This window comes from Acanthochromis polyacanthus, chromosome 15 (assembly GCF_021347895.1).
Source record: "Acanthochromis polyacanthus isolate Apoly-LR-REF ecotype Palm Island chromosome 15, KAUST_Apoly_ChrSc, whole genome shotgun sequence".
Taxonomy (NCBI): domain Eukaryota; kingdom Metazoa; phylum Chordata; class Actinopteri; family Pomacentridae; genus Acanthochromis; species Acanthochromis polyacanthus.
In genome coordinates this window covers 32,616,269-32,631,787 of record NC_067127.1, presented here as the reverse complement: position 1 = coordinate 32,631,787, position 15,519 = coordinate 32,616,269, and the positions used below count along the sequence as shown (strand labels likewise).

At 37.8% G+C, this 15,519-nt stretch overlaps 1 protein-coding gene across 1 annotated transcript in view; it reads right to left on the bottom strand.

Annotated features, from left to right (window-relative positions):
* LOC110957547 (protein kinase C epsilon type-like) overlaps positions 1-15,519 on the bottom strand; it is a 128,992-nt gene that overhangs the window by 73,779 nt on the left and 39,694 nt on the right. The window contains exon 2 of the mRNA XM_022203605.2: positions 7,426-7,489. Within this exon, the coding sequence (XP_022059297.1) occupies positions 7,426-7,489 (64 nt within the window). The remainder of the gene's footprint in view (positions 1-7,425; positions 7,490-15,519) is intronic.

Here is a 15,519-nt window from a genome sequence, read left to right as displayed (position 1 = left end):
CAATGACATTTCTGCTGAAAAAGATCATCTCTGGGGCGTAATATCGTCACTCACCAAGGTGAAAAGTCGCTCACGTCTGCTGGAGTGCACGAAACAGATTTGATGTTTTAGTCTATAGTGTTGCAGGGTTTATTTTGGAAGCAGTGAGACTTTACAGGATGGACAGCACTAAATGAGTCCGAATTTAAACATTATGTAAATGTGAATGCACACAGCATGCATTTTCCTGAATTACTGTCCTCTAATCAGCATTTTGTACTGATTAATGATTAGTAAACAATATAGTGCAGGGGTGTCAAACATGCGGCCCGTGGGTCAAAACCGGCTGTCCAGAGGTCCAATCCGGTCCTCAGGACGACTTAGTAAAGTGTAAAAATTACAGAGAAGACATTAACTGCAAATTGTAAATTCGTAAAATTATGAATTTAAAATAATTTCTAGACCATGACAAGTTGTTTTGATCATAAAGTAAAATACTAGATTGTTCTTTTGTCATTTTGTGTCTCAGTTTTGTAATATTTGGTCTTGTTTTTGTTGTTTTTTGTCTGGCATTTGTCGTTTGTCTCATGTTCTTGTCATTCTGTTACTAGTTTTTGTCATTTTGAGTTATGCTTTATTCATTGTTTTTTGTATTGTTTGTGTCGATTTGCGTTTTATTTTGCTCGCTTATGTTGTTCGTCTACATTTTTGGCATTTTGTTTCTCGCTTTTGTCATTTGTGGTCTCTTTTGTTGCCCATTTTGTTGTCTAACTTTTTTGTCTAATTTTTTGTCTCTTTTTTGTTTGTTTCATTTTTGTACGTTTTGTGTCTTGTTTGTCATTTTACGTCAAATTTTTTGTCTTGTTTTTTGTGTTTTTTGTCTGACTTTTGTTTGTTCATAAAATAAGATATCATATCATTCAGTTCCAGATACCTGTGACTAAATTCCCCCCCAAAATCAAAGATTTTCCACCTGATGTGCATGTAAACAGTAAAAAAAAAAATCTGAGCCATAATTTTTTTCTACTATTATTAAAACCTGTGTGCACTATGAAAAATGTAGTACATGTTGGTTCTAGGCTTTTTCAGTGTTTTGTATGTATATATAATGAAAAATCACATCACAATGTGCAAGAAAATTGGGTTCAAAACACTTTCCTACTTGAACTACTGGCAAAGACGGAAGCATATGACAGACTTACATTCAATAGTAAACTGAAATGTGAATATCTCAGACCACTTCAGATTCAAAGATCGAATGGCATGTTGTCTTTGAAAAAAAAAAAATCAACAAAACTACATCATTTTTAAAAGCAATAAGCCGTAAAAACTGATAAATTTCTTGGATATTCAAGTTTCCAACGGTCCTCAAATTAATCACCTCTGATTGTCCATTCTGTCAGGAATATTTAAGCAAGTTTGCTTTATTCTATGCATCTAATTTTCACTAAAAACAAACCACTTGTACTGAGTTCTCCCTCCTTCTTCGTGGTAGCTCTGTTTCCATAGAGGTGCAGGAGTTTACATTGCAGTGAAATATGTGATGGGAGCAAGTAAAATGCCCAGAAAATGGAACAACGGTGGTACATAGTTACAGTAGTTGTGATGGCTAGTTTGAAAAAACAGCAAACAAGTTAAACAAAATCCAAATGTCTGCCTATAAGATCAAGTAGTTTCACAATCTGGCCTATCCAACTTCAATTATCCATTTATTAGTGTTAATCATCTTCGTTTATATAGATTTTTAGAGTCTCATCCATCATGTGGTATCATCCTGGAGGTGTCTGACCATCCAAACTCCTTCCACAGCATGGCAGTGAGTCCAAACATATGGCCACTTTCAGAAAGAACTCAGTCCCGCAGCAGATGGTGCAGCTTCCACATAATCCTGATCTCAGCCTGCTGCCTGGAACAAACCTCCTGCCAGCTACTTTGGAAAAGTCTGTGCACATGTGTTTAGGGCAATTAGTGCTGATGACATGTACGTTTGGAGGCTGATTTGCTTCATTTTCTGTGAAGTAGAAATAATTCAAGACATTACATCAACTCTCAGAGCCTGAAGCGACTGTACAGCGCTCAAGTTCTGCCAGATTCTCCTGTATAAACACCTCCTGTCTCTCTGTGGAAGTGTCTGACAGCTGATTCCTCTCTGGGCTTCACTGTATACAGGACATTCCAGAATTGGCGGACATTTGGGCTTCAACATTTTTGAAAAATAAACCTTCTCCTTTACAATTTTCTGCTCCATATTCATCAATAATAGGTAATAAACTATCAAAGGCTTGACTGTCTCAGCTTACACATCAATGGTACCATTTTTATTCCATGTTTTATTTGTAGTTTGCTAACTCTACTCTAATCACAGTAACAGGGTTGCTAATCCATGCTAATGTGATCTTTTTCTCAGCAGTAGAAGCTAGATATTTAGCTAGCTGTTACTGCTGAACAAGAGGACAAACTGACTGATGGAAAACAGTAAAGAAAGAAGTAAAAAGAATTTGCTCTCCCCATTCTTTTGGAAAACTGTTTGATGACGTTCATTCCAGCTTTTCGTGTGATTCACTGTTTTCTTCTTCTTCTGGCAGCTAAAAAGGTTATGCTAACAGGGTTGTTGTGGAACACACGTTGCATACATAATAATAATTATTATTTAAAATATGATGTTGAATAAACAAATGTTCCCACAATCACAACAGACATCAATGAAAAAAACAATACCAAAAAAGGGAGATTTAAATGTAATTTTAACTGTTTTATCAGGGGGGTGGGACAAGAGAAAAATGACATTTTAGGGGAAACTCCAGATTAATTTGGTATTTTAAAAATATTTTCAAACGTTCTTTTCAACTAGTTTTTCTTTTAGATTTGGTCTCAGGACAAGTAAATTTAAACAACAACTGAATGATTTAGTATTTTCTTGCCTGGAAAATCCAGACTGACTTTATTTATGTATTAATATAAATACAAATAAAGGCAGTCTGGCATTGCGATGATACGAGACGATTTCAAAAAGGAGGGGCTAACGAATGCAGCTTGAACGAGAAGGAACCAATCAGCGTAACACGGATGTGACGCACAAACAAATTGACCTTGAAGTCCATGTAGTCCAAACAACAATGGCATGCAGCCGAGAAAGCGTCGCGGTGAATGATTACTGCCGTTTTTGTCACAAAAATCTGCAAATACATGGGTACTCTCAAGTACAACACTTATTTTTTAAAAGGCTACGCAACAAAAGACTCCTTCTGAACAATTAGCGGTGTTCGGAATAACTTTAAATCGGAGCCAAACCAAGTCGGTGCGTATGTGTAAAAGTTGCTTAAATTTACTCATACGTTTGGAACGGGATTTTCCTCTGTACAAACAATGGCAAGAAGCTGAAAGTAACGAGCCATCCACTGCCTCCTCATCGTCGGAAACGTCAAGTGAAAAGAGGCAACGACTAACACCATCCAAAACGCCAAGAGACCACAAAAAGATTCGCTTTGGCCCCCCTCCTCCTCCTCCTCCGGCATCATCTTTATGGGTAATCCAGGCGCTGAAGATGACGCAGCATTAACTCCCGCCTCCCGTGCTATGATTGGTCGTACCAAACTGTACCGGGAGGGAAACGCGATTCAATTCGCACAATGCCAAACTGACTCTCCTGTATCTCCTAACATGGAGATAGGAGATTACAAGGAGATTCAGTTTGGATTTTCCAAGCTAAGTATTTTCTACATGGATTGTTTGAAATTCGATGGGCAGGATGTAAAATGTCTTGTAGTTCTGGAATGACCCACAAGTCGACACGCCAAACCACTTTCCTTGATGATACACACTATGATGATTACAATATATCACGCACTGATGCTTTTCAACGAATGTTCCCGATACATAAAAATGTAAAGCTTTTCTTTTCTTTGCATGTTTTAGTGATAAATCTAGCTGTAGATCAGCTGTAGTACCTGGGTGTTCCACCAGGTGGAGCTGACTGTTCAATACTGTTGAGACCAGAGGAAGTGTCACACAGACTACAGGCAGAGAGCATTGTGGGAGTTTAGCTTGCGACAGGCACCATGACAAAGACTTCTGTGATGCTTAAAGACCTTCAAACAGAGCTTATAATAAATAATGAGGTGATCTCTGAGTCGAGCGTCAAAAACTAAACTCATCATTAAATACCTACTGAATACACTCGAGGAAACTTGAAATGCCTGTCTCCTGTTATAATGCTGCTGATTACACTGTGTCACTTCTCACTTTCTCTGTCTCTAATAAAAACACATTAAAAGTAAAAACATATCAGCATATCTGAGACTAACAGTTCTTCTATTCTTATTATCATCTTAAAGTGTGTTCTGTATTTTATTCTTGCTTCTGCAAAAAACAAACAAATAAAAAGCTCCATTAACCCTTTCACTTTGTGGACATTTTCAGAATTGAGCGATTTTCATGAAATATTACAATCTTTATCTTCTAATTGCAACAGAACAGCACGTCACAGATGATTTGTTCTTAGGCTCAGAAAGTTTGAAATCCATCCATTATTTCTGTTTTTACAGTTTCTGGCTTTGACAAAGGGTTTCATTTTGGCAATTTAAAAAAACCCACATCTTTCAAATGTGGATTTTGAAGCTCAGAGAGTAAATGCTAATACAGCATTAAGAGTTACATTATTTCGTATGTTTCCATCTCGTAAAAACACTCACAAAAGGCCTAAAATAACACTTTAGATGAGGCATAAATGACAAAATAAACACTAGTTTTACTGTAACAATGATCCATATGAACGTAGCTGATTAGCTTAGCAGGCAGGTTTCTACCTAAATCTGTTCTTTATCTTAGGAACACTATTTTCCCTTTGAACCTCCATTTGATGGATGTTAACGAGAGGCTTCAAACTTCTCTTATTTTCATCATCATTATCACTCGTCTGTCTTTATTCTACAGGCTTTGCTGTAGAAACATGAACACGACTACAGACAAAAAATGCTACAAAGAGGACTCGGCGCACAGACGTCTCTTTCTACATCCTTTCTAATGAGAGGGTTCTCCATTTCAGCGGTCTGACATGACGTTTTAAGTGGAGCAACACATTTACTCCCCATGGGGAAAACTACAGCCACTGATGCAGATAAACTGTATGATGGGGTGGGGAAAAAAACATCAAAAGCTCTTTCTGAAGGGATTCCTGAACATCAAGTGATTGTCTGCTGATGCACAGAGCCAAATAAAATATAAATTCAATGGTTGCTGCATATTAAAACATGCCGTTTCCACATTCAAGACTTGATTATCAATACTTTATATATCTTAAATAGATATATCCAAGAGATTTCACTTTGATCCAAGTTTATTAAACCTTTATCTTTCATGTTGCAGTGTAGAAAACCAAAAAACTCAATATAAATGACTATTTAGAGGTGAGATTTCACATTTTTGATTGTAGAAACATCAAAAATAAGAGGAACCCATAAGGTAGGATTTAACTTTAGTGTAATTTTGCAGAGCAAATACCAAAAACCAATGAATGACACTTTTCTAATGGAGGTGACCAGGCCGAGAACATTATTCATAGTGGAATCAACACGCCCATCAATTACCCCTCTCTGCTGTGTGGAAACACTGCCTGCAGTTCATCCAAAAAAGTGTATGAATTTTTTTTTTTTTCCCACAGAATCTTGTCAGAACAAATGGTTTGTTTTTGCTGAATTTTTAAAGGACACATGCGAAATATTGTGATTTTGATGAAATATTCTGATTTTGAGCTTAGATGTGGATTATTTTCCCAACAAAACAGTTGCAGAAAGTTATAAAAAAATATATGTTTTTTACATTTCTGATAAATTGTCATTACTCCGCCAAAGAATGTATCTTTGTTTGTCTGTGGCTGTTTCGTAACATCACTCAAAAATAGACCAACGACTTTGGATGAAATTTTCAGGGAAGGTCAGAAACGACACAAGGATCAAGTGATTAGATTTTGGTAGTGATGCGGCTTTTAGTCTGGTGCATCTTTTCCTCTGGCTTTTTAGTCAACAAAAAAAATGTAAAATGTACATCAGAGTGTCCACGTTCCCACAGGTGTTTTCAAAGCTGGAAAAGTGGATGCTCCACATGCTGTAGATATTTTACTACTGTCATTTAAATGTGTTTCCATCCTCGTCTCCTCTCTGCTCTGCGTAAAAACTGCCTGCAGTTCAGTCAAAAAGTCTTGGAATTTTTGTCATGCTGGTCACAGCTGAGTGGAACATGGCTTAGTGATTGCACTGAGGGTTGGAGAATTGTTTCATTTTCACACAATCTGCTTTGAGTAAATGGTTCATTTTTGGCAATTTCTTAAATGAAACAAAGTGATTTTGAGTAAATATCATGATTTCAAAATTCTGTTATTTTCCTTATGGAACTTCAGCCATTATTAGCTTAAGAAACAATGAGCCTTTTGAACCTATTGCAGGTTTTGAGGCTCAATGGCCAAATTTGCAGTTATTCCCAGTTTCTCAGTTTCTACTCTACCTTGATCTGCTGCCTTTAGACAGCACATCTGTACATCCTGTACCAATCACCAAGCTGTATTATTACTCCGTCAAGGAACGCAGCAGAGTTATGTGGTGATCAGTGTTGGTTTGTCTGTTTTTCTGTTCGTAACGTTACTCAAAAATGGATTTGGATGAAATTTTCAGGGAAGGTCAGAAATGACACAAGGACCAAGTGATCAGATTTTGGCAGTGATGCAGCTTATAGTCTGGATCCATGGACTTGTTAAAGATCTCTCTATCATTGCAAGGTAGCAGCACGGCATAACTGTAACCATGACAACAAGTGAACACTACATCAGCTGCCTGCAGACGATCACATGATTGAGATCCTACTACAGATTCCGACTTATCTGTCGGAAATGACACAAGGAAGAACTGCTCAAATTGTGGGAGTGTTTCCAAGTCCCATCACTTCCTGCTGCCCGCGACATATTTAGATCACATGATTCGGTATCCATACATAACGTGCACATGCATAACACACGCCTGTGTTCAGCACAAGGTCATTTTATTTTTGAAGATTTCTGCGCTCTCTGGGCGTTTTACTTGTTTATACTGTAGTAAAACTAAGGCCCCAGTGAGTATAAATGTAACACAAGCAAATAAAGGGAATGAATCTCTATGGTCTGTATGCACAGTGTAGAAGTGCAGACAACATATGTTCAGTCAGTATGAATAACATGACAGGTTCAGTCTGGGCTAAAATGAGCAGTGTGATATAAAAGTAGTGACACAGCTCAGTAATTTTAGTCTGCACATAATGCAGAGAAATAAAGTGACAGAGACCGTCGCTTTAGGTCGACAGCTTCTATGACAGTTGTACGACGACTCGTGTGTGGGAAACCACAGCTAACTGAGAACAGAGACTTTATGTTGCACACAGACCTCAGCTGACCTAAATGTGACAAAATCATGAAGTTCTCACCTTCGCTGGAAGATCCCGATAGGTCGATTACAACGTACACTTTCCCCTCCGGCTCCAGATCAATCTGTAGACACAGAGAGAATGACAAGAGGGAGGAGAATATTGCAGATTAGGGCTACAAATATGAGCAAAAATCTGCCTTTTTGAGTTCCTTTTAACAGACTGGAAAAACAACTGAGTAAGCATGATTGTTTTGCAGGTTTCTGTGATTTAGAAGTGTCCTTATGGCTGTTTGTTGCAGACGCACTAAAGACAACGCAATCTTTGGAAACTAGAAACCCGCACTGAAAAATATCAACATCTCTTCCATGAGATCACTTTTTTTGAGAGTTATGACTCAGCAAATTTCCACAATCAGTCGCTGCTCCGGCCTTCAAAATACATGAACATCCTGCAGCGGCTTTGCCTCACATGACTCGACTCGCTCTGCAGCCCCTCGTTCAACTCTCCCAGGCCTCACGGTTCGAAAACCTCTGACTTAGAAGATGCAGAAAGCGGCGGGATCATGTTTCAGATTTACAGGCGCATGAAAGAGACACATTGTCTGCATGAATCTGGTGGAACAGAGGCGAGCATGGAAAGACTTGCTGCTGAATTCATTACAGGGGAAGTCCTCTTGCAGTCCGTCAATGACAAAAACGGAGGAATCCAAGTAATGAAAATGCTAAAAGCTCTACTTGTAGCCGTCACTGTGCAGCTTCACTGTAGTTCTATCAACAGACGGATCCTTAAAAAAATAAAAATAAAAAAAAAATGGACAAATCAATAGAAACAGGCAGCACATTGCACTGCTCTGCATTTAATCCGCAGTCAGATATGTGGCAGACATGCAAATGTGAGGTTTGGTTCTTTGCCTTCTGACCTTCAAAACCCACCGGCAGATCTGACACAGATGCCATCTTAAAAAAAAAAAAAAATCCCCAAAACAACGCCATTTATCACAGGTGGAAACTGTCAAAACGGAGAAAAAAATAAACATATTTTCAACTTTCCGGTGGTCTTCAGATAAATTTTCTGTGATGTGCTGCCCTGTCAAAAAATGATCTAAATCTATCATGTTTAAACAAATTGCTTTACTCCATGTGTCATTAAAATTAAATTGCAAAAAATTAACTGTTTGTTTTGACCAGATTCTGTAAAAAAAAAAAAAAAAAAAAAAAAAATCCAAAACTTTTGCGCTCCTGTGCAAAATAATGAAAATATAAGGAATTCAGCTGCAACAAACAGTCATGTACTTTTTTGATCGAACTTGGCTTAACTGCAGGCTGTGTATGAATGTAAACAGTAAAATACATGTAGTTATTGCATTATTCCACGTGTCTCTTTAAAAAGAAATTGCCAAAAATGAACCGTTGGGTTTAACCAGATCTGTGAAAATCTAAAAATTCCACGCCCCTGTGCAAAATAACCAATTTATAAGTGATTCAGCTGCAACAAACAAACAGTCATGTAACACAAATTTAAAGATTTTTTGATTGAACCTGGCTACACTGCAGGCTATGTAAAAAAATTAAATAGTAAAATATCTAGTGTGTGAAGTCACAACAATCTGAGGTCAGAAAAACTACAACAATTCTACATGTCACATTTAAATAATTGCAGAAAATAAATGCTTTAATCTGACCAAATTCTGTTAAAAACAACAAATTCTGTGCTTCTCTGTGCAGCCATGAAGCCATTAGAGATTCAGCTATGACCGACTGTCATGTGGCAAAAATTCATGGACTTTTTAGCTGAACTGCAGGTGGTGTATAAATGTAAATGGTAAAATACCTACAGTCAGAATTTTTATTCACATATTTGTAACACAAGCTGAACTTAAAATCAGATTTCATCACTTCTACATGTCACCTTTAAGTAATTGCCAAAAAACAATTATTTTAATCAAATCAAATTCTGTAAAAAACAAAGACTTTTGCGCTTCTCTCTGCAGCCGTGAAGCCATTAGTGATTCAGCTGCAACCGACAGTTACGTGGCAAAAATTCATGGACTTTTTGGTCAAACTGGGCTGAACTGCAGGCTGTGTTTACGCAGAGCAGAGAGGAGACAAGGAAGCAAACAAATTAAAATGTAAATCGTGAAACATTGATAGTATGTAGAGTCATGTTTTGTTATTTTTTACCATGCATAGGCACTTGGAAAATATTGTACATGTTAATTCCATGCTTTTTAATTTTTTTGCAATATATATATATATTTTAGATCAATTTTCATTCTTTATTTTTATGATTTATGAGTATTATAACTGTGTCAAACTGCACAAAAGACATGTTTGAGTTCTCTCTTCTTCTAGTTACGGTTGTTCTGTTTCCATGGAGGTGCAGGACTTTACATTGCTGTGAAAAATGAGCCCACAGTGAAGCAACAAACACCCAGAAAATGCTTGGGCTTCAGAGGATTTGCATTTAGGACCATAGTTTGGACTAAACAAGACATCTGAAGGTACTACCTGGGCTCTATGAAACTGATGGATATTTTCTTTTATTATTTTCCGCCAAAAAATGTCAAAAGAAAATAGAATATATGACTCAGTAAAGAAATTATTTGCAATGACTGAGCCACAGTGACTGGCTTTAACCCTCCTGTTAGGTTTGTTTCTGAGGATCAGTGATGATGTTCTGGGTCAGTTTGACCAGGGACATGTTTCATTATCCAAAAATGGTAGAAACCAAAGAATCCCAGTAAAGACTGTTTACATCTCATCACTGACTCCATACAAATCACTACTTAGTGCAACTTCTCACAGATCATGGTTCAAATGAGAATAAAACACTCGTTTTTCATCAATAATGCATGTTAGAAACTGTTTTTAATGGTCATTGGAAAGACCTACATATAAAATACAATAGTTGTACAGAACGTTGATATTTTAAATTTTTATTTTACATTTTGATTTATTTTTCTTTTTATAGAGTTAATAAATTAACACAACACCTCTTCTGTTCAAATATGTGAAATTTTCATTTTATATTTGAATACACTTAAGTAAAGCAGAACAAGTTTTACATGGAAAAAATATTTTAAACACTTTTTTAATTTTATTCTTTTTTTTAAAACAATTTTTAGCTTTAAAATGGGTCAAAACAATAGTTGTACATAACATTTTTTTAAGATGTATTTTACATTTAGATTTTTTTTTCTTTTTATGGAGTTGATAAATGGAAACAAGACACCTTCTGTTAAGGGTGGAAATATGTGAAATTTACCATTTTATTTGATTACATTTATTAAATCAAGCAGAAGAAGTCTCATATTTAAACATTTTTTTAATTTTTTTTTTAACTTTAAAAAGAGTCAATTTGACCTGAAGCATAACAGGAGGGTTAATTTAGTTTAACATTTGTCCTTTCAAAAAATCCTAAAAAGACACCAAGAAACTGCTTCAGTTCAGAGGGTTAACATTTCTGCATGATCTCATGATGATGCAATGAAACTGAGCCTGACAGCACAAGTTCGTAGCTGAACTTCAGGCCCTACAAATGCGATCTATTTTACACGTGGCTTTGAAAGTGTTTTCCACAACATATCGGAAAAAAACATCTTCTTGAGCGACCCGACAACCTGCGAGAAACGGTATGACGCTGACTTCCTGTTTGGCCAAAATCTCGCAGTATCACTTGCAACACAGCGGTAATGTGGCAACATGCAGAAGAAAGAAAGTCGGAGGGAAAAACAACAGTGTGGTGTGAGACTTTCTGCGAGCTCGAGGTTGACACATATCCTGTCACACACCCACACATCATATATACACCTCACACACAAACACGTGTGCAGCGGAGTCTGAATGAATGGAAGGAAAGAGAAGCGAAGAGGAGTTTTAGGAAGTGCATTTAAGATATCTGATGGAAGCGAGTGGGTATCAGCTGAGGGGTTCATGGAGTTCCTACAGGCAGATTGAACCACCCACAACGTCCATGATATCCTCCCCAGAGCACACACACATTCACACGTTCACACACTGTGAGCAGAAGGAAGCTCGGTGCAGCGAAGGCGAACAGGCGTGGGTTCAGTAATGTATACAGTAAGAGATGGAAAGCAGAGGAAGAGACGGATGAGGGGGAGGACAGAGAAAGTTTGTTCGAGTATGGAAGTGCAGGAAGGAGGAGACTATCCCTGATTCCTGTTTTTGGGTTAGATTTAGCTAGTTTTGCAAAAATCCGCTGCACGTTTTCGTTTGGTAAAACGCATCTCCATCACTAAGAAGTGGGACGGTACACAGCGAGCATTTTGAGGCCTAACGAGATAATTATTCTCATCCATCTGCATTTTCTAGAAGGAACGGAAGGAAGGAAGTCGTTGTGGCAGATGGACAGATGAGGGAGGCAGAATATCGCTGTGAGGGAGGGGGAGCTGCTCTGTGGTGCCACGGCTGAATAAATTATGAAAGAGAAAATTGCCAGAATGCCATGGAAATTTGGGTTCTGTTTTTTTGCCGGTAACAATCAAAACAAGTGCCGGTGTTGTCCTTCTGTCAGATATAGAAAGAAGATCTGTAGGTGGACTGACAGCATAGTGAAGTGTTTGTTTCTACATCCATACACGCCAAATTTAGACTTGATAATACTATTTTTTATTTTTTTTTACAGAAAGAGCTGTCACTGTGATTAGTAGAGAGCTGATTGATTGAAAGATTGTTTATTACATAAGATGTAAAACAAATATGTGCATCTTTTGGTGCTTCTCAGAAAAATTACAAAATGATACCACTTATTCGACAGAAAATTGTAAAAGCAGAAATAACCATCAGATTTCCAACTTTCTGATGACTCTTGAACTATTCATGACCAAATCTAAGCTTAAAACCGTGATTATTTAAAAACAAAACAACTTTTTTAATTTGACATGTAGAATAAATATACCAAAAATTTACTATTTGCACAAACCAGATTCTGTAAAAAGCAAAAAAACAAATCTGCATTCCTCACATAATCATGCAGCAACCAACAGTCATGGGACACAAATTCTGGCACTTTTCAGCTGAACTAAAGGTTGTGTTTACACAAAAAAACAGGAAACAAGTATGGACACATAATGTAAGTATAAATGTAAGTCATAAAATATGTATAGTTAGGGCTGGGTGATATGACGACAGATATTGTCTGGACAATAGAAAATGTCCATCGTTTTATGTGAAGATCCTATAGTTTATATCGCAGTGTCGCAAAACACGCTTTACGGCAGTATTTTACGTCACCAACGTGCCTTACGGCAAGCCCTGGCACACGGCTAAAACAAACAGCTATGGAGGAAAACGGTGGACTCGACTCAGAAGAACAATCTAAACAACAAGACGACGAACAACCAGCTTCATCGAATTTAACAAACCAGCATTCATTGAATTTACCAAAAATATGCTATATTGTGATGTATATCGTATCGGGATATAAAATAAGCTATATCGGGATATAAAACTTTGGTCATATCGCCCAGCCCTATGTATAGTACACACATGGACATGCACTTGTTCATTTCAGTGTTTTTAACTTTTTGGGAAATGAATAATTACAGAAATTTAGCTTCTGTATTTCTTTTTGAATGATTTAGAGCATTTTTACTGCGTCATACTGCACAGAAGACATTTCTGAGTTCTCTCTAATTCTAGCCATGGTTGTGCTATTTCCACAGAGGCCTAATGTTATCCTGTTTTTCAAAAAACTGGTTTGTAAGAAGGATTCCCAGTAAGGATTCATTCGATGACAACGGCTAAGACGACAATAATAACACAATGTAAAAGTAGCAGTGTTTGTGTTTACTCCAGATCCAATTCTAGTCATTTAATCTTCAATATCTGCCAATATCTGATACCATGTTTCGAGAAAATAAGCACTTCAGATGAGGTTGACAGTTCCATAAGGCAAGCAGAGAGCATTGTGGGGTTTAGCAAGTAAAAGGGCACCATGAAAAAGTATCACGTGAGGCTTAATGACCTCCAACCAGCAGCAATCGTGTAAAATGAAGCCAGAATCAACTAGTACAGCATTTTCTATATCCCAACATGTGTCCATCAACTAAAACATCAGTATCAAAACAGGATAAATAAGCCCTGTGCTCAGTTCATGTTGTCAAGTTATTAGTTTTTTATTAATAACTCTGCATTAATTACGAAAATCACTGAAGTTTGCGATCCCTGTGTAAAAGTGCACATAAAGGATTGATTTTCCATCCATATGACACCAATCAATAAACAAGAAAAACACTCAGAGATTGCAGCACTCTGCCAAGGCTGCTCGGTCGTATCATTTCCAAAGGATGAAATCTTAAAATTGTGGTAGGAATCACAGCAACATAGAATGTGGCCATTTAATATAGATGTACCCACAAACAAAATGACCTTGCGCTGAGCACAGGCATGTGTACATTGTGTATGGATACTGAATGACGTAACCTAAATATGCATGTAAACACCCCCACAATTTAATCAATTGTTCCTTTAACCATTTCCGAAGTTAAGTCCTGAAAAGTCCACAATGGTGGATTTGTAGTAGGATTGCAATCGTGATCCTCAGCAGGCAGCTGGTGTAGTGTTCACTTGTCATTTTTACAGTGATGCCGTGCTGCTATCTCACAATGACACAGAAATTTTTAACAAGATCCAGACTATAAGCCGCATCACTGCCAAAATCTAATCACTTGGACCTAGTGTCATTTCTGACCTTCCCTGAAAATTTCATCTAAATCCATTTTTGAGTAATGTTGCAAACAGACTGACAGACAGACGGAAAAAAACCAACGTAGAGCATCACGTAATTATGCCACGTTTCTTAGTGGAGTAACAATTGCCTTGAGTGGCCCCGATTATGATCTTAGATCTGGAACGGGACTAAAAATTAGTGTAAAATTCTAAAAGTTGAAGTCTAGTTTGCAATTTCCGTTTGAATACTATAGAAAAACTTGCATAAAAACAGAAGTCTCCCATTTTTAAATAGTCTGCACTTTTTTGGTGTTTTTCTACCTTAGTGGTTTTCAAAGGGCTTTAAAATGCCTTTCTCATTCACACCCATTCAGGCACCAATGGCGATGACTTCAGGTTCACAATTCTACATGTGGAGGGGAGGGGAATTGAATTGCCACTGCCCAGGTCTACCACCTGAGCCACAGCTGCCCTATTTGTCGGTTTGCAAGAGGAAACACATAAATACTACAGACTGAATTAAGGCTGAAGCTGGATGAGCCATGAGAATCGTGTAACTTATATGCAGGATGATGAAGTGCAGGTTACAGACCAAGTGCTATAATGACGTGATTCATGCAGCCTGAGGATAGCTGTCATGGAAAAAGAAGTAATGGAAGGTTTGAAAGAAGACTTTGTGTCCTGCTAATGGGCCTGATGTGCAAACTCAACCTCAGCTACCCAACAACTCAAGACTTTCCTTCAAACAAATGCTGTCAAATTCCACCAAAGGTAATTTATCTTTGAAATAAACATCTCCTATGACTAAAGAAATGAGAAAAATAATTATTCCATGCAAAATTATCCTAAAACTCTGCCAAGTTAGGTTTTACGGTCGCTAATAAGCTAGCGGTAATGATGATTATGGCGTCACCGAGCAGAGAAAAAAACACAGCACCTCCCTTCCTCCGAGGTCGCAGCCCTCCATTCATCTGCTGCTCACTGAGCGTGATCAGACTCACAGGTGCAGATGTCAACTAAATATAGAGGCAGCAGAGGAAGGAAAAGGCCCCTCAGCGTGGATGCGTGTGTGTATGTGTGTGTGTGTGTGTGTGTGTGTGTGTGTGTGTGTGTGTGTGTGTGTGTGTGTGTCCACCATTTTTGTTGGCATGCGTTGATTCTCAAACACATGGCGGATGCACGAGCTGGGTTTTACTCGTCCTCCTTGTTTATCTGAGCGCTCACAGCTGTACATGCTGCAGGTTACAGGTCAGAGGACGGCTACGCGGCAGCAATTTACTCTATCGGTGGAGGAAGAAGGAAGAGGTGCTTGGATCCAGAGCTGTAAAACATACATGTGCAGCCACATTAAAACCACCTGCTGAATACTGTGCAGGTCCTTTTCTTTCTGAAATGAAACAGAAACTGAAGGTGTTCTGTAGCATCAGGCACCAAGAGGCTAGCAGCAGATTCTTCAAGTCCT